General features: G+C 38.8%; 1 protein-coding gene across 2 annotated transcripts in view; it reads left to right on the forward strand.

The window, feature by feature from the left end:
- Positions 1–25,221, forward strand: part of LOC137109575 (AP-2 complex subunit alpha-2) — a 30,335-nt gene extending 5,114 nt beyond the window's left edge. Inside the window, exons 5-23 of one of the 2 annotated variants that reach the window (XM_067494937.1) lie at positions 397–526; positions 947–1,048; positions 1,154–1,262; positions 7,125–7,275; positions 7,408–7,576; positions 8,323–8,460; positions 8,549–8,731; positions 8,960–9,057; positions 10,980–11,211; positions 11,664–11,828; positions 12,052–12,141; positions 13,948–14,081; positions 14,727–14,809; positions 14,988–15,076; positions 15,318–15,442; positions 16,024–16,140; positions 19,547–19,616; positions 22,268–22,402; positions 22,487–25,221. In XM_067494937.1, the coding sequence (XP_067351038.1) occupies positions 397–526; positions 947–1,048; positions 1,154–1,262; positions 7,125–7,275; positions 7,408–7,576; positions 8,323–8,460; positions 8,549–8,731; positions 8,960–9,057; positions 10,980–11,211; positions 11,664–11,828; positions 12,052–12,141; positions 13,948–14,081; positions 14,727–14,809; positions 14,988–15,076; positions 15,318–15,442; positions 16,024–16,140; positions 19,547–19,616; positions 22,268–22,402; positions 22,487–22,564 (2,398 nt within the window). In that variant the 3' untranslated portion in view covers positions 22,565–25,221. The remainder of the gene's footprint in view (positions 1–396; positions 527–946; positions 1,049–1,153; positions 1,263–7,124; positions 7,276–7,407; positions 7,577–8,322; positions 8,461–8,548; positions 8,732–8,959; positions 9,058–10,979; positions 11,212–11,663; positions 11,829–12,051; positions 12,142–13,947; positions 14,082–14,726; positions 14,810–14,987; positions 15,077–15,317; positions 15,443–16,023; positions 16,141–19,546; positions 19,617–22,267; positions 22,403–22,486) is intronic. The other variant, XM_067494938.1, reaches the window with a different exon arrangement.
- The last annotated feature ends 398 nt before the right edge of the window (positions 25,222–25,619 follow it).

Below are 25,619 nucleotides of genomic sequence, written 5' to 3' on the forward strand. Positions count from 1 at the left end.
CCAAAGTGACCAGGACTAAAATATACTTCCTTAGCTAATGCAGTTGTTAATTGAAGCATTGGTGAAAAAAGAATACCAAAAGTGTGTGTTTATATGCTAACTGACAACTGTGAGCTCCCGCCCCTCAGTGTGACCCTCTCTTGTTGTGTAAGCCTTGCTCAAAAAAACATTGACAGGGAATATCTCTGCTGTGCTGTTAGGCCTTCCAGTGAGTCAGTAGCATTTGATAGCATGTTATTACATTAATAAACATTATGAAGCATGTTTTTCCTAAAACACGAAAAAGGGGCAACCTGCAGATTTATTCAGAATAACTTGAGGTGCAGAATTGAAAGAGACCATTTGAATTGTGTAATGTGTTTCTGATTATGAGGAAGTTGTGCTTGTCTCTTGCAGGGACACCATGGACAGCGTGAAGCAGAGTGCAGCACTTTGTCTCCTACGACTCTACAGGTCATCACCGGAGCTGGTGCCCCTGGGTGAATGGACAGCACGAGTAGTCCATCTGCTTAATGATCAGCACCTGGTAAGACTGTGAAGTACACCTAAAGCAGTCACTATACACACTACAAATGATTTTTGAGTGTTTAGATGCACACTATTCCACAAGTCAATGCAGAACGGAAAAGATACACAAGTATTGAAAGGATAATCAAATTTGCAGTTTGATGCCTAATATTAAAATGTATTGCATATTTTATTGTTTGAATAAATGTTTTTGATTTTTTTGATGTTTTTATCCTGCTACAATAGTACATTCTGCAACTATAAGTTTGTAGTACATATAGCATATAAATAGTATATAGGTTTGTTAGACTGTCTGATTTTTTTTTTTTTTTACTGTACTTGCACTACTGTCCATAGGCCTACAGTGTCTAACCTCAGGGTGATGATATATTGACAATCACTTGTATTTTCCATATAATACATGATCATGTCTTTTCAGGGAGTGGTAACAGCAGCCACCAGCCTTATTACCACTCTAGCCCAGAAGAATCCTGATGACTTCAAAACATCCATCTCACTAGCTGTGGCAAGACTCAGTAGGGTGGGGCTCTTTCTGTCACTTCACACGCACTTCTAATGGGACCGAGTTTAAGATAAACTCCGACTTTCAGAGCAACTAATGTGTTTTTTCATTTTTGTTTTCCAGATTGTGACCTCGGCCTCCATTGACCTACAGGACTACACATACTACTTTGTTGCTGCACCATGGTTGTCTGTCAAATTGCTGCGCCTGCTACAGTGTTACCCTCCACCTGGTACGGTACAGTGCTATCCGGTGTCTCTAGTGGACAAATTATGATCCAGTGTAGAAACATACAGTCCTGTCACCATTCAAGTGATCGAATTTTCTGTGGCATGGTTAATGGAGAAAACTGCTGTCATTTAAAAATTAGCTTTAAGTAGTTTCTACATTTTAATTGCTTTAGTCCTCAGCCACAAGTCAAATCTTCAATGTGTGTTTAACATGCTCTGTAAATTAAATAGTCACTTATGGTAAATAGTCAATTATATAGCACTTTTATCCAAAGCGCTTACAATGTTGCTTCCCATTCACCCATTCACACACACACACACTCACACTCGATAGCGGTGGCTGCCATGCAAGGTGCTCACCTGACCCACCAGAAGCAACTTGGGGTTCAGTGTCTTGCCCAAGGACACTTCGACTTGTAGCCAGGAGCGGGGATTGAACCTCTGACCCTGTAGTCCATGGTCAACTGCCTTACCAACTGAGCTACCGGCTATTAGTAGGACTGAATAAACCAAGAAAGACTAAAAACCATTGTTGGTAATTAGCAGAAATCAGCTGCCCCATCAGTGAAGTACAAACTGAATAACTTGTTCAGCACAACACACCCCTTGAAGAAGAAAAAGAAGAAGACAGTCACTGTTGGAATGTTGCAACTCCTTTGGTCTCTGGTTTTTCCTAGTCTACATGTTCTAGTTTTCCTCTACCTGTCTGTCTTTGGACCTTACCTGCATCTTAGCAATTCCCTGCTTTGTCTTCAAGTCTTCCAGCCAGGGCAAGTCTTAGGGCAAGTCTTTGGGCTTTCCTTCCGGTATTCGACCGCCACTAATTCACACAACTTGATTCACACAACAGGAATCAAAGGCCTTTCTGATCCCTCCAGTTGATGTTGCACATGCAGCATTACCAGCATAGTCCATAGCATCTGCCCCCACAGGCCCTACAATGAGAAGACATTTAGCATGATCACATTTTTTTTTTAAGGACCTGAGGGTGTTTATGTATATATTTCTGTATTCTGACTTTTGTGGCATTACAAGAACATGAGCTTCTAAATGAACAATGGCTGCTGCCACTTTTGACAACAACCTGCTACTCCAGATAGTAAACAAAAACATTGCTGAGATCATCGTGGGCATCGTCTGCACATCATAAGATCCTCAGGGAGACTGTGCTTAGGCGCTCTGGAGGTGTCTCTAGCTCTGAGTCAGCTGGGATTCCTAGGCCTGGGGAAATTGCCCCGACGGTTCTGGTCATCTTGGCCCGGGATCGGCATTCCCCCCGGGGCGGCCTGTGACACTTTGGGAGGTAGGCACGGCCTCTGTGGCCACTCTCCTCAGCCTCTTCTCTCTCGAGCCACATTAATAGTGGGAGACTCCATTGTCAGGAACATTTGATTATTTTATTGCAGCCAATCACAGTTTCCACGGAGCCACAGTCCTGGTCATTCTTGATAATCTCCTTGAACACTATCTCCCATCCTCCATCATTTAGGTGATTGTCCATTTGGGATCATGTGACACATCCCATCAACAATCTGAGCTGACAAAAAGGGATTTTAATGGTCACCTTTTTCAGTACCTGTGGCAAGTCTGTTTTTATTTCGGGCATTTCAGCAGAATCCTCAGCCTCCATACTTGGCTCCAATCTGTTTGCAGGTCTCATGATTTTGGTTTTATCGAGAATTTTAATCTCTTCTGGGGCAAATCCCCCTTTTTCAGGAATGATGGGGTTCACCCCAGCACTCTGGGCAGCCGAACACTTGCTGCCAATATTCAGCATCCTTCTCAACTACATGTCCATCTTACAAAACTTGTCCCCCTACCTTTTACCGATCTCAGACCACTTTGAACTGCTACCACTCATGCTCATTCCAGATTACCACTGGGAAGCAAACCTGTTATGAATCTGGCTCCCCGTGTTAGCAGCTCCTCCTGTTGGTCACCTCCAGTATTAGGCTGCTCACCAGGGAATTTCTTCTTCTCCTTCACCTCTCACCTTCCTGGCCCCACTAGTTCTGTTTCACATAATCTTGACACAAGTTTACATAGCTCAAGTATCCCTGTTAGAATCACTAATAGAATTGTGAAACATATAAGGAAGAATTCACAAAAGTGCTATAATAACCTTACAAAGATTGTGACCAAAGCTCCAGGATCAGCACCTACATTAACATGCCTTTGATTAATGTGAGATCTCTCTCCAAGAGTTTCATTCTAAATGATTTCATCACCTCGATGGACCTAGATTTTTTGTTTATCGTGGAGGCCTGGCTACAACCGGGTGAGCACAGTCAGCTCGCTGACCTATACCCACCAGATCAGGACTGCTTAGTTACCCAGGGCCAGTGGACCTGGTATTGGACTTGTTGCTACTTACAGGAAATTCCTTAAATGTAAACAGTCTTCTAGTCATATAGTGACTTCTCTTCCTTTAAAGTGCTCCTGTTTAAACTTAGTGGCCCCTCCCCATTTTTATTTGCTCTCTTTTATCACCCACCTGGAACTGCTAGTTCCTTCTTTTTGGAAATTTCCGATTTTTTTTATCGGATCTCATTTTAAAGTAGGATAGGGTTGTTCTTTGTGGTGACTTCAATATTCACATTGACAATTTTTATAATAGAATTTTTAAATGTAATGAAGTCTTTTAATTTTCAGCAATATGTAGCTGGAAAAACTAATTCTGGTGGTCAAACTCTTGATTTTGTTTTAAATCTGGGTCTCTGGGTTTTGATTCTCTATCAGAACTGAAATTTGGATTGAATTTGTCTATAGTCGACCATAAGCCTATTGTTTTAAGCTTTGAATTACAGAGGGACAGTCCGCATCACGTGTTCACGTGTGTTTAATGTGCATTGTGCCATTAAGTTTTGTTCTGCACTAATGAAATGGCTGATTCTCTCCCTTTTGCATATCAACCTTAGACCTTATAGCTCCTTTAAAAAACAGACCTGATCTATTGACCAGGAAACAACCACTGATGAATGAGAACATATGAAATTTTAATCAAGTATGTAGAAGGGCTGAGCGTAAATGGAAGAAATCTGGTCTTATGGTAATGAAAGAAAACATATTACTTTTCTATAGGATGGTGAAAGGTTGCAGAGCCTCTTATTTCTCACAACTCATCTATTACAATTATCAAAATCCCAGATTTCTATTTCATACTTTCGATAGACTAGTTAACCCTCTCCCTCCTCATCCCTCTGCCAATTGTATGGCTAATGGCAAGTTTTTGTCACACTTTGTTTCCAAAGTGGAGATAATTAGGGGTGGGTTCACTCAAAATCCTTCATTTCTGGGTGTGGACTGTCCTTATCAGAACTCCCTGAATAATTTTTCTTCCATTACACTATTTATGCTACTTGATACCATATTGCATATGAAAGCATCAACTAGTTTTACTGGAAGTGTTAGACGTCATAGCACCACACTTGCTTATTTAACAAATCACTGAGTACTGGTTGTGTTCCTGATTACTTCAAAGTTGTTTGCGTACAGCCCATTTTAAAGAAACCTGGTCTTGATCCTTCTCTCCTGGACAGCTACCACCCTATTTCCAAATTGCCATTTGTCTCTAAAATTGTAGAAAAATTGGTCATGCAGCAGTTTCTGACAATTTTGGAAACAAATAACTTTTTAGAAAAGTTCTAATCAGGTTTTTTCAAAAACCACAGCAGAGAGACAGCTCTTCTATGTATCACAAATGACCTTTTATTTAATGCTGACTGTGGCTTACGCTCTGTTCTAGTGCTGTTGGACTGCTGCATTTGACAGAGTTGATCATAATACTCTGTAGGAGAGACTGAGGCACTGGGTGGGTATATCAGACACAGCCGTAAACTGGTTTGCTTCGTATTTGTCAAATAGGAAATCTTGTGTTTCCATTGTCATCCCTTTCCCCCTCTTAGTGTGGTTTTCCCCAAGGATCAATACTTGGTCCAATTCTTTTCTCACTGGACCTTTTCTCTAATTGGACCTCAAAATATTTCCAATAAAATACTGCCATCATTAAGGCCTTTTTATTAAAATTTGTTAAGCTAGTTTAGAAATCTCAGTGTTTTATTTGACTGCAACTTGAGGTCTGAGCTTCACATCACTGAACTAGTTTTATCATCTTAGGAACATTGCAAAAATCAGACCTACGTTAAATTTTAATGATGCTGACACTTATTATTCATGTTTTTATCTCCTTAACTCTTCTTTCTCTTTTGCATAACTCCTGATTATTGCAATAACCTGTTTTCCTGACTTTATCCAAATGACTTGAAATGCCTACAAATTGTTTAGAACTCAGCAGCTAGGCTCCTGACTAGAACTGTGAAGTTTAACCACATTACTCTTTGTCTTGCATCTCTACATAGGCTGTTCAGGATACAGTTTAAGATTTTAAGATTAGTTTTGCTTGGTTTTCCATCATGGCTCCAAAACTCTGGAATGACCTGCCTGAGGAAATCAGGCTGTCTGACTCAGTCATTTCTTTAAAACTCGTCTTAAAATGCATTTTTATCGAATTGCCTTTCCTGAGAGTGAGACTCTTATTTTAGTATAAATAGTATTTTCTATCCATGTCATTTGATGTATTTTTACTATTGTATTAGAACTGCAGCTTTACCAGAAACCAGCTACAACTATATACAGCAGAGCCAAATGTGTGAATGCCCAGTTAGGTTTTGTAAATTTATAGCTTGCTGGTATCAATGTAAGGCAGGCATCACCAACCTTTTTGAAACTGAGAGCTACTTCTTTGGTACTGATTAATGTGAATGGCTACCAGTTTAATACGCACTTTTGAAATAACAAATTTGCTCAATTTACAGTTAATTATATGTTATTATTAATATTTAATTAAATTAATGATATTCATCTATGTGAAGACACAGATCATGTTAATGAATTCTCACAATAACTATCAAAACATTTTTTCCAATGCTTATAGTTAAAGGTAGATTCAACATATTGGGGAAATTGTTTTATTTTTTCTTTCTGGCAGTGAGATGAGAAAAATATCTTTAGCATACATATGCACAGAGAAGAAATTTAAAATGTGCTTAAATTAATTTAGTGTTAAACTTGGAGGCAGGGGGTTCTGTTCTGTCCAAAACAAAACACACATCTACAGTATCTACACTTTAAAGGGAAACACACACCAGCAGCAACAACCATTCTTTGATTTACACAACAGTTTTATCCTATTTCCTTACTGAAACTACAGTTTCCAGCTGCTTGCTTCTTTGGATAAAGTATGTGTGTAAGCAGATGTGATATATTTAAATCTGTTGATATGTAGTGATAGTTACAGGTAGTTTGGTTTATTGGTTGGCAGTGGATAAAACACAACACTCTTTTAACTCTTATTTTCTAAAACATATATTTCAGATATTATAGTAACTATACCTCTACTGTTTACCTCACTCTCAATATATTCTCCTTTGTTTTCAGGGCTTTAGATGCTTTTCGCCAAAGTACACAGAGCATTGTTTGACAAAGCTGATCATAGTGTTTCTTACCATATTGAAACTGGAAAAATAGAACACAACTGTTGTTTCCATTTACATATTTGCACCTGTCTTTAAGTTTTTTAGACCAGATGGTGCCAGAATGCAAAAGTAAAATTTGTATGGATTGAAGATACAAATAAAAACAATACTTTTTGAATATTTTGACCATTTAGTCGCCCTCCTTCTTACAGAAGGGGGATAAGTTTCATGGCAGTGAGTGTCGTTTTAATATATCTTTATTTTTGGTATTGAGGTGACAGAGACTTTGCATATAAGACTATAATCAATCAAAAAGAAATTCTACTTCTAAACCCGCTGATGTGAAAGTAAGTTGGAAGATGTTGAGAACCAAGTGTGTTTTTTTTGCAGAAGATGCAGCACTGCGAGGTCGTCTGACTGAGTGCCTGGAGACTATCCTTAATAAAGCCCAGGAGCCACCAAAGTCCAAGAAAGTTCAGCACTCTAATGCAAAGAATGCTGTCCTGTTTGAAGCTATTTCCCTCATTATCCACCACGACAGGTTTGTCATACTCATTATTATGCTGTGGAATTCCTTGAACATCAGTGAGATACAGAGGTTTCTTCTCAAAAAGAAACAAATTAACCACTGAGTCACTGGATAGGCTTTTTGTTTTTATATCTCTTCTTTTAGTGAGCCCACCCTGTTGGTTCGTGCCTGCAACCAACTGGGTCAGTTTCTGCAGCACAGGGAAACCAACCTTCGTTATTTGGCTTTGGAGAGCATGTGCACACTGGCCAGCTCTGAGTTTTCTCATGAGGCAGTAAAGACACATATGGAAACGGTGATCAATGCTCTAAAGGTGAGTCCTTCAAAAAAGTTTTATGCCTTTAATAATATTTTGCATGTGCGCTAAGATAATTTTCTCCTAGTTTGTTTTTTTATTTTCAGTGTTTAAAGGGTAATTATATCCTAATTATTACTTTTTGCCACACACTGGGTTTATTATACTAAAACACGTGAGTTCAGGTTTTCAAGGTTTTCATAAACTTAAAAAAAAATAGCCACAGAACGTGTAATACTAGAACAAGAAACTGTAAGAGCTTTCTAATAAAAACTGCTTGCTTTTTCTGTTCCTCAAAGGGAAATAGATTTGGAGTATCATATTTTAACAACTTCCAAAAAGAGAGGTTATACAGATACATGCATTAAGGGATCAAATAAAGAATTTAAGGGGGATGATTTGTTTAAAAAGAAACAACAGAGTGAGACTGAATCAACTGAAACCAACAGGTAAGGTAATACTTGCAAGGACATACTGGTATATTCTGAATATGTTCTACAAAATCAAGAAAATATAATACACTGATCTGTGATGGAAAGTACAGATGTAGGAACTGTGTCAGTCAACTGTAGGAACTTATTCCTCGCAAAACACTTTTTTTTTTCTTTACTCCAATATCAGAATGATCTTTTCTCTGCTAAGATGAAAAGAACATACCGCTCTTTGTGTTAGTGCATTTCTTTTATTTTGTAGTTTGGATAGACATACTAGAGTGTAGATAGCTGTAATTTCATATCTAATGTTTATGTGTGCTTTCTGTACAGACGGAAAGAGATGTCAGTGTTCGCCAGCGGGCTGTAGATCTGCTCTATGCCATGTGCGACCGCAGCAACGCCAAACAGATTGTAGCTGAGATGCTGAGATATTTGGAGACTGCTGATTACTCAATCAGAGAAGAAATAGTGAGTGATGGTTACAGTCCTGTACACAAATTATTAAATTATTTCCACTGTGTACGGCTCTCACCCACACCCTGTTTCTCTTCCTCAGGTGCTCAAAGTGGCTATCCTGGCGGAAAAATATGCTGTAGACTACACCTGGTACGTGGATACAATCCTCAACCTTATCCGCATTGCCGGTGACTATGTCAGTGAAGAGGTGTGGTATCGTGTCATCCAAATTGTCATAAACCGAGATGATGTCCAAGGGTACGCTGCCAAGACTGTATTTGAGGTGGGCATGGAGAGTTATGATAAATAAGATGATTTCCAGTTCTTTGTTTTCTCTAGATGCCAGTGGTGGTTGTATTCTTGGCTCTTGTCTATGTGAGGTTCAAGTGTACTGTACATGTTAGCTGGGTGATTATCACTCCTTCCATTCCAAATCATACCTACAGTAGATAGTTTATGGTGCTTTCCATGTTTTTCTAACCCCGTCCCAATGTTTTGTGAACACTTGTAGGCACTACAAGCTCCCGCCTGCCATGAGAACCTGGTTAAAGTGGGGGGCTACATCCTGGGAGAGTTTGGTAACCTTATTGCTGGTGATTCACGCTCCAGGTACAAACAATCCATATATTGCAATACACAGTTTTGATTATTGGCTAATGTGTCAGCTCAGTTTTACTTCAAAATCATTTTTAGAGGATTGGTTGGCTTAATTATAATTTTAAAAATCTAATTTTCCTCACGTGGTATCAAGCCTTTCAGATTTTTTTAAAGATATTTGAATGGGTCAGAAATTGGTACAGGTACTTGATTGGTCAGCACCAAAATATCAATATTATCTTTGTAGCAACCAACACTGTTACCAGTGTGTGTCATTCACTTTCACAGTAAGGGGAAGAGATCACAGGGCGTAGTCCAGCTTGTCCAGACCTACTGGCTGATTAGGTCTAGAGTTGTTTATTTATTCATTGACCATTTATTCATGGTCCGGCACTCACATTAGTGTTTCATGGAGAATGATGCTCTTATCAAAGCTGGAAACACTACTCAATAAATTTCAGGGCTTAACATTAGCCTTTTTAACCATTCAATAATCATTATATTCTATTATAGAACATTGAAAGCATAAATTTGAGAACTAAATATAATATATAATCTCTACTTTGTTTCTATTATTTAAAAGTAAGTGTTAAAATTAGAGCAGCTGTGGCCCAGCTGGTAGAAAGAGCCATTTACTAATATCAGTCATAAAAAAGTATTAATTGTTATTTCTATGACTATGGGATTTTAGTTTTGAATCAATTGCTGAAATTGTCTTTTATAAACATTTGCATTAAAAGTTTAAAAATATTCTTAATAATATTATCTGTATTTTTTTATTGAGAAGGCGGAGAAACTATAGAGTTACATTAAGGAATAAATACTATTTATAGGTCATGAATAAAAATAATGAGAAAGTTAAAAAAAAAAAAAACCCATCCCCAGTGCGGGCTAGTTGGCTTATTGCTATTATAAAAAATAATTTTAATATACTACACTGTTTTATTGATGGCGAGAAAAAAAAGGCTTCTTTACTTCTTAGTACATTTAAAAGTGGCACAGTTCTGTTGTGGCAGTATAAAATAACCTTCAATAAAAAGTTCAGGCAGCTTCTTTCACTTGGTCTTTTAAAGAGGACAGGGTTAAAGACCGTGTCTGTGTGTTTCTTGAAGCACCTTTTGAGTTTTGTTTGAACTAAAAATGTTATCATTCAGCATGAAATCATCAGAAAATTATGAACTTTAACAACACAGGTAATTTGTCACATTCACAGAGTATACATTTGACTGGCAGCTGCAGTTAGTGTTTGAGAACATGCTGAAGAATTTTTAGTGTGGATCCATGGTCTTAATGCTTTATGAAGTTATTGTGCAGTTTGTTAAAAGGGATAGGGCACCATCAAATGAAAAATCGAACAGACTGCACACAGCTGCAAATAGTTATGAAAGTAGAAATATTAATAAGTGACAGTTAATGCTGATATTTTGATGGAGTGAAACAAATAAATCGATTGGAGATGAAAATGTGATAACATTTCTATTATTTTTCCGTGAACTTCCTTCACTATGTGGTACTTTTAGTTCAATTGACATTTATCAAACGTTTTAAGATTTTTGATTTAGTTTAGCTAGAAGAGATGGTGGTCATTCTGCTTATCAGTAATCAAACTATTCCAGCCAGTAAAGCAATTACAGGTATTTAAGAGAAATTAGGATCAAAGCCCTAAGAATAACACAAAAAAATTAAACAGGAAAGGCTCTTTCAGAAGTGCCCATAGTTAAATGTCACTGTCAACATCTGGAAGCATTTCATCTATTGAAAGTAAAATTAATGAAAGCAACTCTATCTGCATGGCTAGCTACGGCCAGACATCTTTTTTTATTGCAATACGTGACAAAACTTTTAAATATATTTTAATGTACATTGAAATAATTTTGTCTTGAGATTATTTAAATGACTGTATGTTTCATCTACTGTTTTGTCTTCTCCTTCAGTCCTCTGGTCCAGTTCAACCTTCTCCACTCCAAGTTCCACTTGTGCTCTGTCCCTACTCGGGCTCTGCTTCTGTCGGCCTACATCAAGTTCATTAACTTGTTTCCAGAAGTAAAGGCCACGATCCAAGACGTCCTGCGGTCAGACAGCCAGCTGCGCAATGCTGATGTAGAGCTGCAGCAGAGAGCTGTTGAGTACCTTAGGCTCAGCTGCGTCGCCAGCACTGACATACTGGTTAGTGAGTCATGCAGTCACAACTTTAAGCCTTGTTATTTTGGCTTTCTATGTTTTGCTACATGTACATTTGGCACAACATTTTTCACATTGTATTTGTGAGTAATGTGCTTCACCATTATAATGGCAGTTTTACAAACATCTAAAGGAGCATATATGCTCCAGCTCCAAAGTTTGTGAAATGATCGAACATTGTCTTTTCCCTCTCTGAAAAACATTCTAGTTAATTTTGAACATAAACAAGTGTTAACACTAATAATATTACTATAGGGTCTCAAAAGTCACATCTGTGAGAAAAGCTCTTTGTACTGTAGATACAAGTTCAGTGGTGTCATCACTTAAGATTTAACGCAGTGGTTATAGATGTGTGAAGTGACCAAAAGGCTGCTGTAGCAGTGTGTCTTGCCCAGGCCCATCATTTTACTACGGTCTTGCTCTCTGTCTCTCCAAAGGCCACAGTCTTAGAAGAAATGCCCCCCTTCCCAGAGAGAGAATCTTCAATCTTGGCCAAGCTGAAAAAGAAGAAGGGTCCAGGTAATCTGCCTGACATTAATAATGCCCGACGAAATGTCAATGGCAGCAGTGAGCACACTGAAACCAATGAAGTCACAAACCAGGTAATACCATTTTGGTGCTATAACAGAGCAATGTAATGTAGTTGGGACAGATTGAGTTTTTTCTGTGGACATATCATTGTATATTGTTAATTTGTCTTTATTTCTGATTTCGTTTTGTTTTATTAGTATTTCCTTTGTCATCTTCACTTCTCTTTTTTCTTTCCTTCCCTTTGTGCAACCCTCTGTCTTGTTCTTCTCTTTTTATTTTTTATTTCTCGATCAGTGTTTTCCTTCACTGTTGGCAGACCTTCTCTCTACCAACAGACCTCGCCCTGTCCCCTCTAGCTCCATCATGTTCTCTGCTGGGACTATGGTATATTACTAGAAACAACATATATTGTGTTTTTCTATCACATGGTGCAAGCTCAACTCCACTGAATTTTACTCGTGTGTCATTACCTCTGCATCACCTTTAAGCAAACACAGTCATCTTGCCATCGGTGTTTCCCAAACTTCAAGAACATTATTCCTTACATATGCTCCATTGTCAATATGTGGGTTTGCTGCAGGGTTGCAATGATGACCACTTAGACTGATAAGGTACTTATATCTGCAGTGGAAAACAAATCACTTGGTGCCAAAAGTTGAGTAGAGTCTGTACCATGTGGTGAAAAAATAACTATAGAGAATTGCATTACATAATTATTTAATTATTATTATTAGTTACAGCTACTCTGGTCTTACATATAACATGTGGTTTGTTCTCTTGAAAATGTCTCTGCAAATTTGTTTGAAATATCCTCAGTATACAGTGCATTCAGAAAGTATTCAAAACCTCTTCACATCAATTGTGTTATGTTGCAGCCTGATACTACATTTGTTTAAATAAATTGTTTTCCTATTAAGCTACACTCAACGCAAAGTGAGAACAGAATTTTAGAACGTTTTCAGACCTTGTGCAATAACATTTCCTCCCATTTCTCTTAATCATTGGTGAAATTTTTCAACACCATGACTGAGTGTGACCTTGTGGTAAATGAAATTGATTGGACATCATTTGGAAAGGCACATACAGAAGGCCTCACAGCTGACTCTGCATACTGTATCAGAGTAAGAGCAATAAGGTCAGAGAACTGCCTGCAGTGCTCAGAGACAGGATTATAACAAGGCATAGGTCTGGGGAAGGCCACAAAAAAACTACTTCTACACACACTATAAAGTTGGCACAACCAGGGTACTTCTGATATCTGGTCACCTGGGCAAACTGAGCAGTCGGGGGAGAAAGAAAGGTGACCAAGAACCTGATGGTCACTCTCACTGAGCTCCAGAGATCCTGTGTGTGGATGGGACAAAGTTATAGAAGGACAACCACCATTGCAGTGAATGTCCTAGAATGGCACAGCCAGAGCCCCGACTTGCTTGAAAGGATTTACAAAGTCGAATGGGAAAAAATCAGGTGTGCAAAGCTTGTAGCATCATACCCAAAAAGACTCGAGTGTGTAATTGCTGCCAAAGGTGCTTCAACAAAGTACTGAGCAAAGGGTCTAAATACTTATGCAAATTTGATATTTCAGTTTTTTTTTCTTTTTTAATAAATGAACAGACATTTCTAAAACTCTGTTGTAATTTTGTCATTATGGGGTATTTAGTGTAGAATAAAGTTTAAAAAAATGTAAACGGCTTTAGTATTAGACTGAAATACAATGGAATTAAAAAAAGGGAAGGGGCTCTAAATCCTTTCGGAATGCACTGTAAATAGTAGAAATACATATACTGCTCTATAGGCCTGTATATAGTGGAGGAAGATTAGTTTTGATTGCAGAGAGAGAGTGATAGTTTTTTGATCCCAGGAGAAATGGCATTTGCTATGGTATGTGAGTGTACACATTGACAGTCTGTTGGTTTTAGTGTACCTAAATCTCCAACTTGCATTAAACATTGAAGATCCTAAATTATAAATAACAGTTGAGCTTCATTCATTGACAGAATATTTTAACTGGGTAGCCAAAAATACGTGGGTGGCCCACCAAAATATAATCTATGTGTGGGAAACACTGTATTTAGCACGGCTTCATAATTAGTATTTTTATATACAAAACTGTACACTTTTGTTCAGATTTTGTGTGCTTATATTTTGGTTCTGTATGTTAACAATTATTTACTTATGTTTCTCTCCCAGGGTTCCACTCCCTCGTTCACAGACCTGCTAAATCTAAACTCAAGCCCTTCCACAGGAGCCAGTCTGCTAGTCGATGCCTTCTCCGACAGCGCCACACCAGCATCGATAGATGTGAATGAGGAAAACTTTCCCAGGTGGAACAATACTGTGAGCTTGGTTTTAGCAAACAAATGGAGTTTGAAGCTTGTATCAATAAATGTAGTTTGTATAAACTCAGACACACTGTAGAATCCACGTTCTATTAAATATTAAAGGGGCACTACACCAATTTAGTATTGTACTTTCGCAAAGATGAGTGAGTGATACATGACCTAGATTTATGAAAAGGCCATATCCAAGCTCCGATTTCTCAAACAAATATCTTTAGTCTTTAACCACTTGCAGTATCTTAAGAAGCTTCATGCGTTTGTCACATGAATTTCAAATGTTTATGTGCAAAACACAGAAATAAAATTCCAACTTAAGAGTTTTTGTCCAAGACACTTAGACACTTAATCTTACAGCTGTTACGAAAAAATTCCAAGCATTTTGTCATCAAAGATAAAGGAGTCATATTTTAAAGAATCTAACATTTTATTTGCTTAACATGTAATTTCATATGTGTTATTGCATAGTTAAGATTTCTTCAGTAGACAATAACAAATGTTAGGAGGGCCCTAACATTTATCTGGTACCTTCTGTGCCTAGGTCACTCTTCTTCTGTTGTCACGGTTTGTAAATAAAAGCTTTAGTTTCATAAGCCTTTATTCTAAGTCAGTAAATGTCTTTGTAACTTCCAGGTTTGTTTGTAAGAACAACGGTGTCCTCTATGAGAATCTCCTTTTGCAGGTTGGACTGAGGTCTGAGTACAGACAGAACCTGGGTAAGCAGCTTTTTAATCCTCAGTCCTCAGTAAGAGATCACTGACTTTTGGAAAATCTAATAAGACTTGACAATTTTAAAGGATGTGAAATATGCCTTTTGTATGTATAAATGTGAAGGTGATGTCATTACTAAAAACTTGTGAACACAAAGATGGTTTTACCTCTTTTGTTGACCAGGTCGCATATATGTGTTCTATGGCAACAAGACTTCTGCCCAGTTCCTCAACTTCTCCTCATCAGTGACCAGTCCCGACACACTCAAGACTCATATCCTTTCTAGTGGTTGTTAGCTTCGTGTGACTGACTTCTGGGTACCATTGTAGCCCACAGCAAGTGCTAGAGTTTAGTTATTGCAAGTAACTAAATAATCAGAGTGGGTACTACTAATCCTACTTTGCATTTGCACTACAGTTAATTTGCAAAATGAATAATGTGAATGGGTAGGTAAACAAGTACGTTAGCCTCATAAACTTTGGTTTTTTGTCAAATCCTTGACAACTGTCTCCACAGCTGAATGTCCACAATAAGGCAGTAGACCCTATAGTAGATGGTGGGGCTCAAGTTCAGCAGATCCTCAACATTGAGTGTGTGTCAGATTTTACCGATGCTCCTGTACTCAACATCCAGTTCAGGTTGGTTTTGAAACCACATTTTACGTTCGAGTATTTAGACTACATTTACATTAAGCCAGGTAGATCTGTAACTTTACCTACCTTTATGCATTTTGGCTATCCGTCCAGACTGATTCAGCAATTTCCTATCTCTACACCAAAGCTTTTCCAAACTGACCTCCATAGTGTGTAAATCTGAAAGCATGTTGATGTTGTGGTTTGTACATGGAATACAGAGCTCTGGTTGAAAGCTGTTACATCACTACCATAGAGGTGGTGACACTACCGTTAATGTTTGTCTTAAAAACAGACTGTATGGAGAAAGAAGTCTGCTCGGTATGAAATATGCACAAAGAAGGACAGAAAATATTCATCTTCTGCTTGTTTTCTGCGGCTGGCTTGGTTGTCAGTCCTCCAAGCATTCGCAGTAGAACAAGAATGCTCCATGTCCCCTTTTTAGTGGTATTTTAGTATGGAAAGCTGTAAATGCAGAAACAACGTGAAACACCTGGAGCATTTTAGAGCACACCTGGCCTAATGTAGTTGTGGTCTTAGTTCCTTTCACACAGTCTATGCTAATTTCTGTCAATGCATGTGAACAGATACGGTGGAACTCTTCAGAACATAGCAGTGAAACTCCCGGTGATGCTGAACAAGTTTTTTCAGCCCACAGAAATGACATCCCAAGACTTCTTCCAACGTTGGAAACAGCTGGGAGCGTAAGGCTCATTTTACATTATCATTTAGAAATTTTTGTCATATGCTTTTATTTAAGCAACTTACATGTTGGATCCAAAGCAAGTAATAAGCTTTGTCAGAAAGAAAAACCTGATAGGCAAGCAATTTATTGTTGTTGTTGTTGTTATTAAATAAGAAGTATAATAATTCTGTATTTAGCAGCTTTTTTAAATATTCTGAGTGATGCTGCTGAGTATTCTTAATGCCTAACTTGTCACCCAATTGTCACTTGGTTCCATCGTTCCTATCGACATAACTGACCCCAATTTTTCTTCTCTGTATCTAAGAGGTCACATTGAGTTGGTTTTAAGTCTAGTCTCAAGTCTTCTTTTCTTTTCGGCTGCTCCATTTCAGGGGTCACCACAGCGAATCATGTGCCTCCATCTAACTCTGTCCTCTGCATCCTCTTCTCTCACACCAACTAACTTCATGTCCTCTCTCACTAGATCCATAAATGTCCTCTTTGTTCTTCCTCTAGACCTCCTGCCTGGCAGCTCCAACCTCAGCATCCTTCTACCGATATATTCACAGTTTCTCCTCTGAACATGTCCAAACCACCTCAATGTGGCCTCTCTGACTTTATCTCCAAAACATCTAACATGAGCTGTCCCTCTGATGTCCTCATTCCTGATCCTGTCCATCCTCGTCACTCCCAAAGAGATTCTCAACATCTTAAGCTCTGCTACCTCCAGCTCTGCCCCTGTCTCTTCTTCAGTGCCACTGTCTCTAAGCCGAACAACATCGCTGGTCTCACCACCGTCTTGAACACCTTTCCTTTAATTCTCGCTGATAATCTTTTATCACACAACACACCTGACACTTTTCTCCACCTGGGTCCCTCTCATTGACACACATGTATTCTGTCTTGAATACTATGTTTCATTCCTCTGTTTTCCAGAGCAGACCTCCACCTCTCTAGATTTTCCTCCACCTCTCCCACTCCAGACGTCCTCATACAACACCACAGCTCTTCTCTCCCTGTCGTACGCTTTCTCTAAATCTAGTAAGACACAATGCAACTCCCTATGACCTTCTCTGTACTTCTCCATCAGCATCCTCAAAGCAAATACTGCATCTGTTTTTCTCTTTCTAGGCATGAAACCATATTGCTGCTCACAAATGCTCACCTCTGCCCTTAGCCGAGCTTCCACTACTCTTTCCCACAACTTCATTGTTTGGCTCATCAGCTTTATTCCTCTGTAGTTGCCACAGCTCTGCACATCTCCCTTGTTCTTAAAAATTGGCACCAGTAAACTTCTCCTCCAGTCCTCAGCATCCTCTCACTCTCAGATCTTGTTAAACAAACTAGTCAGAAACTCTACTGCCACCTCTCCTAGACACTTCCATACCTCCATAGGTATGTCATCAGGACCAACTGCCTTTCCACTCTTCATCCTCTTCAACATCCTCTTCACTTCACTCTTACTAATCTTTGCTACTTCCTGCTCCACACCAGTCACCACTTCTACTCTTCGTTCCCTTTTCGTCATTTTCCTCATTCATCAACTCTTCAAAGTTCTCCTTCCATCTTCCCATCACACTCCTGGCACTCGTCAATACATTTCCATCCTTATCTTTAATCACACTAATCTGCTGCACATCCTTCCCATCTCTATCTCGTTGTCTGGCCAACCTGTACAAATCCATGTCTCCCTCCTTATTGTCCAACTTAGCATACAAGTCCTCATATGCTCTGTGTTTGGCCTTTGCCACCTCTACCTTCACCTTACACTGCATCTCCCTCCCTAACCTCTTTCTCTGTATACACTCCTGAACGTCCTCGTTCTACCACCAAGTCTCCTTGTCCACTTTTCTCTTTTCCGATCACACACCAACTACCCTCCTACCTGTCTCCTTGATCATATTAGCTTGGTGGTCCAGTCTTCTGGAAGCATCTCCTGACCACTCAGAGTCTGTCTCAGCTCCTTCCTGAAAACTACACAACATTCCACTTCATCCTCTGCTCTGCCTTTGTCCTCTTCATCTTCCTCACCACCAGAGTCATTTTACACACCACCATCCTGTGTTGTCTGGCTACACTCTCGTCTACCAATGCTTTACAGTCACTGATCTCTTTCAGATTACAACGCCAGCATAAGATGTCGTCCACCTGAGTGCTTCTACCCCCGCTCTTATATGTCACCCTATGTTCCTGCCTCTTCTGGAAGAAAGTGTTATGCGTGAAAGTGAAATGCGTTACTGTCCTGAAGACCAAATCTGCCCATCACAGTCTCATCACCTCTGTTCCCTTCACCTACATGTCCATTGAAATCTGCACCAATCACCACTCTCTCACCTGTGGTGATGCTCTGCATCACTTCATCTAACTCACTTCAGAATTTCTCCTTCTCTTCTAACTCACATCCTACCTGTGGGGCATAACCACTCACAGCATTGAACATCACACCTTCAATTTCCAGCTTCAGACTCATCAACCTGTCTGATACTCTAATCAACTCTAGAACATTCCTCACCAACTGCTCTTTCAGGATAACTCCTACTCCATTTCTCTTCCTATCTGACCCATGGTAGAAAAACTTGAACCCTGCTCCTAAGCTTCTAGCCTTGCTACCTTTCCACCTGGTCTCCTGCACACACAGTATATCCACCTTCCTTCTCTGCATCATGTCGATCAACTGTCTTGCCTTCCCTGTCATAGTACCAACATTCAAAGTCCCTACTGTCAGTCCTACATTCTTAGCTTTCCTCTTCTCTCTCTGCATACGAACACACCTTTCTCCTCTCCTTCTTCAACCAACAGTAGTCCAATTTCCACCAGTACCCTGTAGGTCAACAGCAGACTTCCAGACCGATCCGTTATGGAAAGTTATTTTCGGTGTGAAAGTCATGATTCACAAGTTTAATTTTGCAGGTGTTTTACGTCGAATGCTCTTCCTGACACAACCCTCTGCATTTATCCAGACTTGGGACTGGCACATGAAGACACTGGCTTGTGTCCCCTTACGGTTGCATTTGTCCCCTTGCGGTTCTCAAGTCTAAGTCCTATATAATTAAAAATACATTTGGTATAGAAATTAATTGCCTCCATTTCAAACCATTTGGATTTTGTTAACAGCCTCAATTAAATCTTGAAATATATGTTTCTACAAAAAAAAATCTATTATGTTAACTTGGGATTTTTGCTTTTTATTTAGTTTAAATTGACTATTGTGGACTATTTTGGATGTAATGAAAGCACAATCATAACCTGTAATATAAATGATTCATGGCATTCAGGTTATATATTAATGCAAGAATCAAAACTGATCACACTGAGGTAAAAATAGATAAATGATTATGGCAGGTTTTGTAGTGGATAGCATTCTTCAATGTAACATAAGTTATTGGGATAAGTAATTGTCTTCTCTTGCTTGTCTTTGTCCTTAGTCCTCAGCAGGAGGTTCAGAAAATCTTCAAAGCCAAACACCCGATGGATAAAGAAGTTACCAAAGCCAAGGTAAAAAAGCAGTACATAAAATGAGACTGCTCAGCTTTCAATATTGACTGACTGCTTTGATCAAAACTCATTTTGACACTATATTTTTCTATTTTGGCATTTTTTAACACTTTTTCATTGTGGACACAGACAGAAAGAAGTTGGGATAGTCCAGAAGTTACATCATGCAAAAGTGAGAAACTAGTGGGCAGTAGAGCATAGAGCCTAATGTGTAAAAACGAGCCAGGCTTTACTTATCATAGAAAATTGCACCTACTGTAAATGTGTTTCTGGAGCACTTAAAAGATATATTATGCAACATTTTCTTATAAATTTACAGAAATATGCTCCCTAACCTATCTTCATGTGGACAGGTGCTGTCAAAGCCTCTGGTGACCCAGACACCAGTGACCCAGACTCATTGAACAGTACTGTCAGTGGCGCAAAGATGTTCAGTTCTAAGTTCTTTTTAAGTAAAGTAAATAGTTGTAATCAATCAGAGGAGAGCAATGATTTCTGCTTGATTAGGGGGTTTTGCAGCTTATTACATCGCACATTCAGCTAGAATAGTACAATGTGACTAACTAGAATAATCCAGGTTTTTAGTATATTTTTTATTGCTACATGGCAAAGAAGTTACCAGTAGGTGCAGTAGATTCTCAGAAAACAAGACCCAGCATTCATGATATGCTCGCTCTGAAGGCTGTGCAATTGGGCAATTAGTTGAAAGGGGTGTGTTCAAAAAAATAGCAGTGTGGCATTCAATGGCTGAGGTCATCAATTTTGTGAAAAAAGAGGTGTGAATCAGGTGGCCCCCTATTTAAGGATGAAGCCAGCACTTGTTGAACATGCATTTGAAAGCCTGAGGAAAATGGGTCTTTCAAGACATTGTTCAGAAGAACAGCGTAGTTTGATTAAAAAGTTGATTGAAAGGGGGGAAACCTATAAAGAGGTGCAAAAAATGATAGGCTGTTCAACTAAAATGCTCTCCAATGGCTTAAAGTGGAGAGCAAACCCAGAGAGACGTGGAAGAAAACGGAAGACAACCATCAAAATGGATCGAAGAATAACCAGAATGGCAAAGGCTCAGACAATGATCAGCTCCAGGATGATCAAACACAGTCTGGAGTTACCTGTAAGTGCTGTGACAGTTAGAAGACGTCTGTGTGAAGCTAATCTATTTTCAAGAATCCCCCCCAAAGTCCCTCTGCTAAAAAAAAGAAATGTGCAGAACAGGTTACAATCTGCCAAAGAACACATCAACTGGCCTAAAGAGAAATGGAGGAACATTTTGTGAACTGATGAGAGTAAAATTGTTCTTTTTGGGTCCAAGGGCCACAGAAAGTTTGTGAGACGACCCCCAAGCTCTGAATTCAAGCCACAGTACACAGTGAAGACATGGTGGTGGAAGCATCATGATATGGGCATGTTTCTCCTACTATGGTGTTGGGCCTATTTATCGCATACTAGGGAACATGGATCAGTTTGCATATGTCAAAATACTTGAAGAGGTCATGTTGCCTTATGCTGAAGAGGTCATGCCCTTGAAATGGTCGTTTCAACAAGACAATGACCCCAAACACACTAGTAAACGAGCAAAGTCTAGGTTCCAAAACAACAAAATGAATGTTATGGAGTGGCCAGCACAATCCCCGGACCTTAATCCAATCGAGAACTTGTGAAATGCCAAGAACCCAAGAACCCAAGACCCAATGCCAAGAACCAAGAAATGTAAATGAGTTGTGGAATGTTGTTAAAGAATCCTGGAGTGGAATAACAGCTGAGAGGTGCAACAAGTTGGTCGACTCCATGCCACACAGATGTGAAGCAGTTTAAAGAAAACTGGTCATACCACTAAATATTAGTTTAGTGATTCACAGGATGCTAAATCCTAGAAACAAAAACCTTTGTACAAAATAGTTTTGAGTTTGTACAGTCAACGGCGGACACTGCTATTTTTTCGAACACACCCCTTTCAACTAACTGCACAATTGCACAGTCTTTAGAGCTGCATATCATAAATGCTGGGTCTTGTTTGTTTTCTGAGAATCTACTGCACCTGCTGGGAACTTGTTTGCCATGTAGCAATAAAAAATATTGTACATTGTACTGCTATTATTTTGAACAACTAATAGCTAATGTGATATTATATGGATGAAATATTTTCTCTTTTCAGAATTTCAAAATAACGGGGGTATTAACTTTTGCATATGTACATGACAGCTTTAGGCTGAAGGAACATAAAAACACATTTAAACCACATATCAGAATGAATGTAACAATGCCAAGCCAATCAAGTAGTGGGTCTGTCATTTCCACCCCCCCTCCCACGCCCCCCAACTATCAGACAGCACTATATCCACTAAACACTGTTGTAAGGTGTCGACTATGGGGTGCATTAAGCTATAATGTACGATTCAAATGGGAAATGATGCGGCCCAACTGGAGCTGACATTGTTTAATTGATGTTATCTCATCCATTCACTTGGGGAATCTCTGTTCTCCAACTAGCAGAATTACTGAACAGCTACTGCACTCATCAATCCGACAAGCTGCCTCACTGACATCCCACCTCACACTGTGTTTAGGCTGGTTCAGACAGACTTTGTTTTTTGTTTTTTCTCACATCAATCTGCTTTTTTGTTGTCCATTTTTGTACTTTTCTTTTGTAGATCTTAGGTTTTGGAGTAGCTCTGCTGGAAGGGGTGGATCCAAATTCAGAAAACTTTGTTGGAGCTGGAATCATTCACACTAAAAGCACTCAGGTGGGCTGCCTCCTCAGACTGGAACCCAACACACAAGCCCAGGTAAAGATGCACAGCACATGCAGACTCATCCACGTATTGAACTTTGATACAGCCTATGTAACTATTTGTCTATTTTCTGCTCAGATGTACCGTCTCACCCTCAGGACCAGCAGGGACACTGTTTCACAAAGACTGTGTGAGCTCCTCTCTGAACAGTTTTAGACTATGCTGTCTTTTTTGCACGTTCACTCTCCTTGTCGTGACTTTTGACTGGATTTCATGTATTGTACAATGTACATTCTTTTTGTAAAATGTATTGCTCTACATGTTAATTAAGTGAATTGTATTTTTCACTCAGCTTTACTAATATGTCACTGACTTAAACTCGCACTGTGAGAACCTTAGACGACAGGGCTGGCAGGGCTGGAGGACTGTTCTGAGTTGAAGAGCTTTGAAATGGTGTTTTGCTGCTTGGACACTGCCTTTCTTATTGAAATGTTTTGAAGAGGTTAGCAAGCATGAGTTAGCTAAAAATCTCAAGGATTTTAAAGTTACCAATGAAAACGACTAATTGAGTTGTTCCGAGTTACCTTTAAATATCCATGGGATATTTATTGTAGCTTGTTGTTGAACAGAAGCTTTCTTTCACTTCTCGTCCATTTTGCACTTGTTAAAAACAAATCAGATTTAGATGAGAATCTTTGGACTTTAAAGTCAGTTCTTGCTGGTTTCACCATTTTTACAAGTTTGTCATCTCAGGAGGAAAACCAAAGCTTTGTATTGTGGTGTTTCTTTTAGTGAAAAAGACTGAATGTCATAATTTTGGCCCTTTTTGTGTTACATTGTGCTAAAATCTTACACGTAGAATTTAGACCCACACAAAAAAATGCCAATGCAGAACACTAGCTTGCAAATGCACATCAATTTCTGACAGTGATGAATAGTATTGTCAGATTTTGTTTCCTGAATATTTACTTAACTCTACACGTTTGTATCCGTCACCAGTTGTTACGCTGCCAAGAAGATCAAGAGCCTTAAAAATAAGGAGTAATATTCATAGTCTAAAGCTCTGCCACACACGCTTAATAGCTTTTTTTCATAGAGCCACTACCAAGCTGATAATATTTCTATATCTCAGTAATCTACAATGTATTTTACCTTTTATAAAATAGACTTCTTTCGTAACCCTTGATAGCATATTTGATGCTTAGCATTAACAAATAGCTGTATAGCACAGACATAATAATATAAATCAGGTTAGCTTATGGAAATCATCATCATCTTTATGGGATGTGTTGTCACTAACAAAAGAGAGAAAATCACTGCCTCACCCTTTATTCTGGACTTTGAAAGCATGACTGTAAGTGTAACTTCACTAAGTTAGTACCATGTTTTAACTATGGCAGTGGGCCAGTAACATAACATTTATCCACGTACAGTATGTCTTGTAAGAAATAAGATTTCTTATCAGACTCAATGGGATTTCAGATGTGTTCCATTACCACTACCAATCACCCTAGTGTCACTTTGTGTCTTCTGTTGTTCAGCACAAGTGAGTAAAGTTGAAATGCAACTTGGGAGTGTAACAAATCTGGCATATTTGCAATTAATGAATATAGCAAAGTGTAGCGATGGATGACGCTTGATAAAGTTACTGATGTTCTTTCTATCCTGCTTTGGATACAGTACCATGGGAAAATGAAGTCACTACCATTGTAATGTGCAAGGTATTGCCCTGGGAATTAGCGTCTGACCCTGCAGTTCCTTTTAATTCTATGGGTTTTTTTTTTTAATGTTTATTTTTGTTTTACATCTTTCAATTTACTTTTATAGATCAGACTTATGAGTCTACCCAGCCTAGCACCAAATGACAATGTTATATTGGAACATTTTAGCCACACATTTTCTTCACAAGCTAGTGGCCTGAGCAGAGCGAATATGTCACTGAATATTTGACTTTTATTGTCTGTATAAGCCAAAAAATGCTAATTTTGCACACAGTTGACCAGACTGCTAATTTCTGCTAACAACTTTATCCTAAAGTGAAATGTAAGCTTTATTTTTCTGCCTTCTTTTTCCAGTTTTCAAGTGTCCCCAAACCTCACAGACAGATTTTTGTCATTAATTATTTTTAATTTACTTTTATGGATCATCTTCTCTTCAAGTGCCAAAAGTTGATTTTGATAGTTAAGACTAAAAGCAATACACGCTGAAGCTCACTGTAAAGCTCTGAGTGCACAAGTGCAGTTTGGTTTTTGAACAGTTCTCTTTAACTTGCATCCTGTAATACTAGTTGGGGGAGTGCATGTTTATAAATGATATTAAATATCCTTCTGCCTTCCATGAATGACAACATCCCTCAACTTCTAAATACATTAAACTCCAGATGAAATCACTAGGAGGAGATGTTCAGTTCTGGTAATGTCATCAACAGTACTTGTTAAATTCATTGTAGATGCTCTTACTACAGAAGGTGTAGATTTGGTCAAACTGCTCCTTCACAACTCCTCCAGAGGTTTATCATCTCAACTCAAAAACTCTAGTTTATGAGCTACATGGAGAGAGAGAAAACAGAAGGAATTTTAACATGCTTCATTTGTACTTCTCAAAATACAACCATAATAAGTAAGTGGAAAATCGGGGAATTTACCCTCTAAGACCTAGTTTGTGACCTTGGTACTGTATCCAGTGCTGTTAGTGTGTGTGCAGTGCTGTTACTTTTTGTGCCTTCTAAACAAGGGTTAACTTCACCATGTTGTGTGCTAGTCCACTTGATTATTTGCATTTGAATAAGAAAAAGGCTGTAATGTTATGTTTTTTTCCCAAAATCCACATACAAATCTTGTTTTTATGAATAAAAAAAAAAAATCTGTTGTGAATTAATGCATTTTGTTTTAAAGAAGACAAAAGAATAGAAGATGAAAACACAATTGCACAGCTGCATCTGCAGCAGAAGCTCTGGTGCTGCTGGCCAGCTGTTCAAACCACCCAGTGCTGGATTAAGAACCGCAACTCTAGTGGGTAAAGCTTTTAGAAACCTCTTTGTTTTTGCTTTGAGAGATCAAGTCTGGTTTGGTCACACAACCAGAGCCTTGGTCATTCACTGTTATACCCCTCTCTTACTTCTTTATTCTGAACCCGCTCACTTTCTAAAGGAATTGGTTATATGTTGCACAGGTTGTCTATCACGTCTGGAAGCAACTGAATCTGCAGTGAATCAAGAAAGACAGCAACATCTGTAAAAGCTGCTTGATTTCTCTATGAAATTGCAGTAGGT

The sequence above is a fragment of the Channa argus genome, chromosome 2 (genome assembly GCF_033026475.1).
Source record: "Channa argus isolate prfri chromosome 2, Channa argus male v1.0, whole genome shotgun sequence".
Taxonomy (NCBI): domain Eukaryota; kingdom Metazoa; phylum Chordata; class Actinopteri; order Anabantiformes; family Channidae; genus Channa; species Channa argus.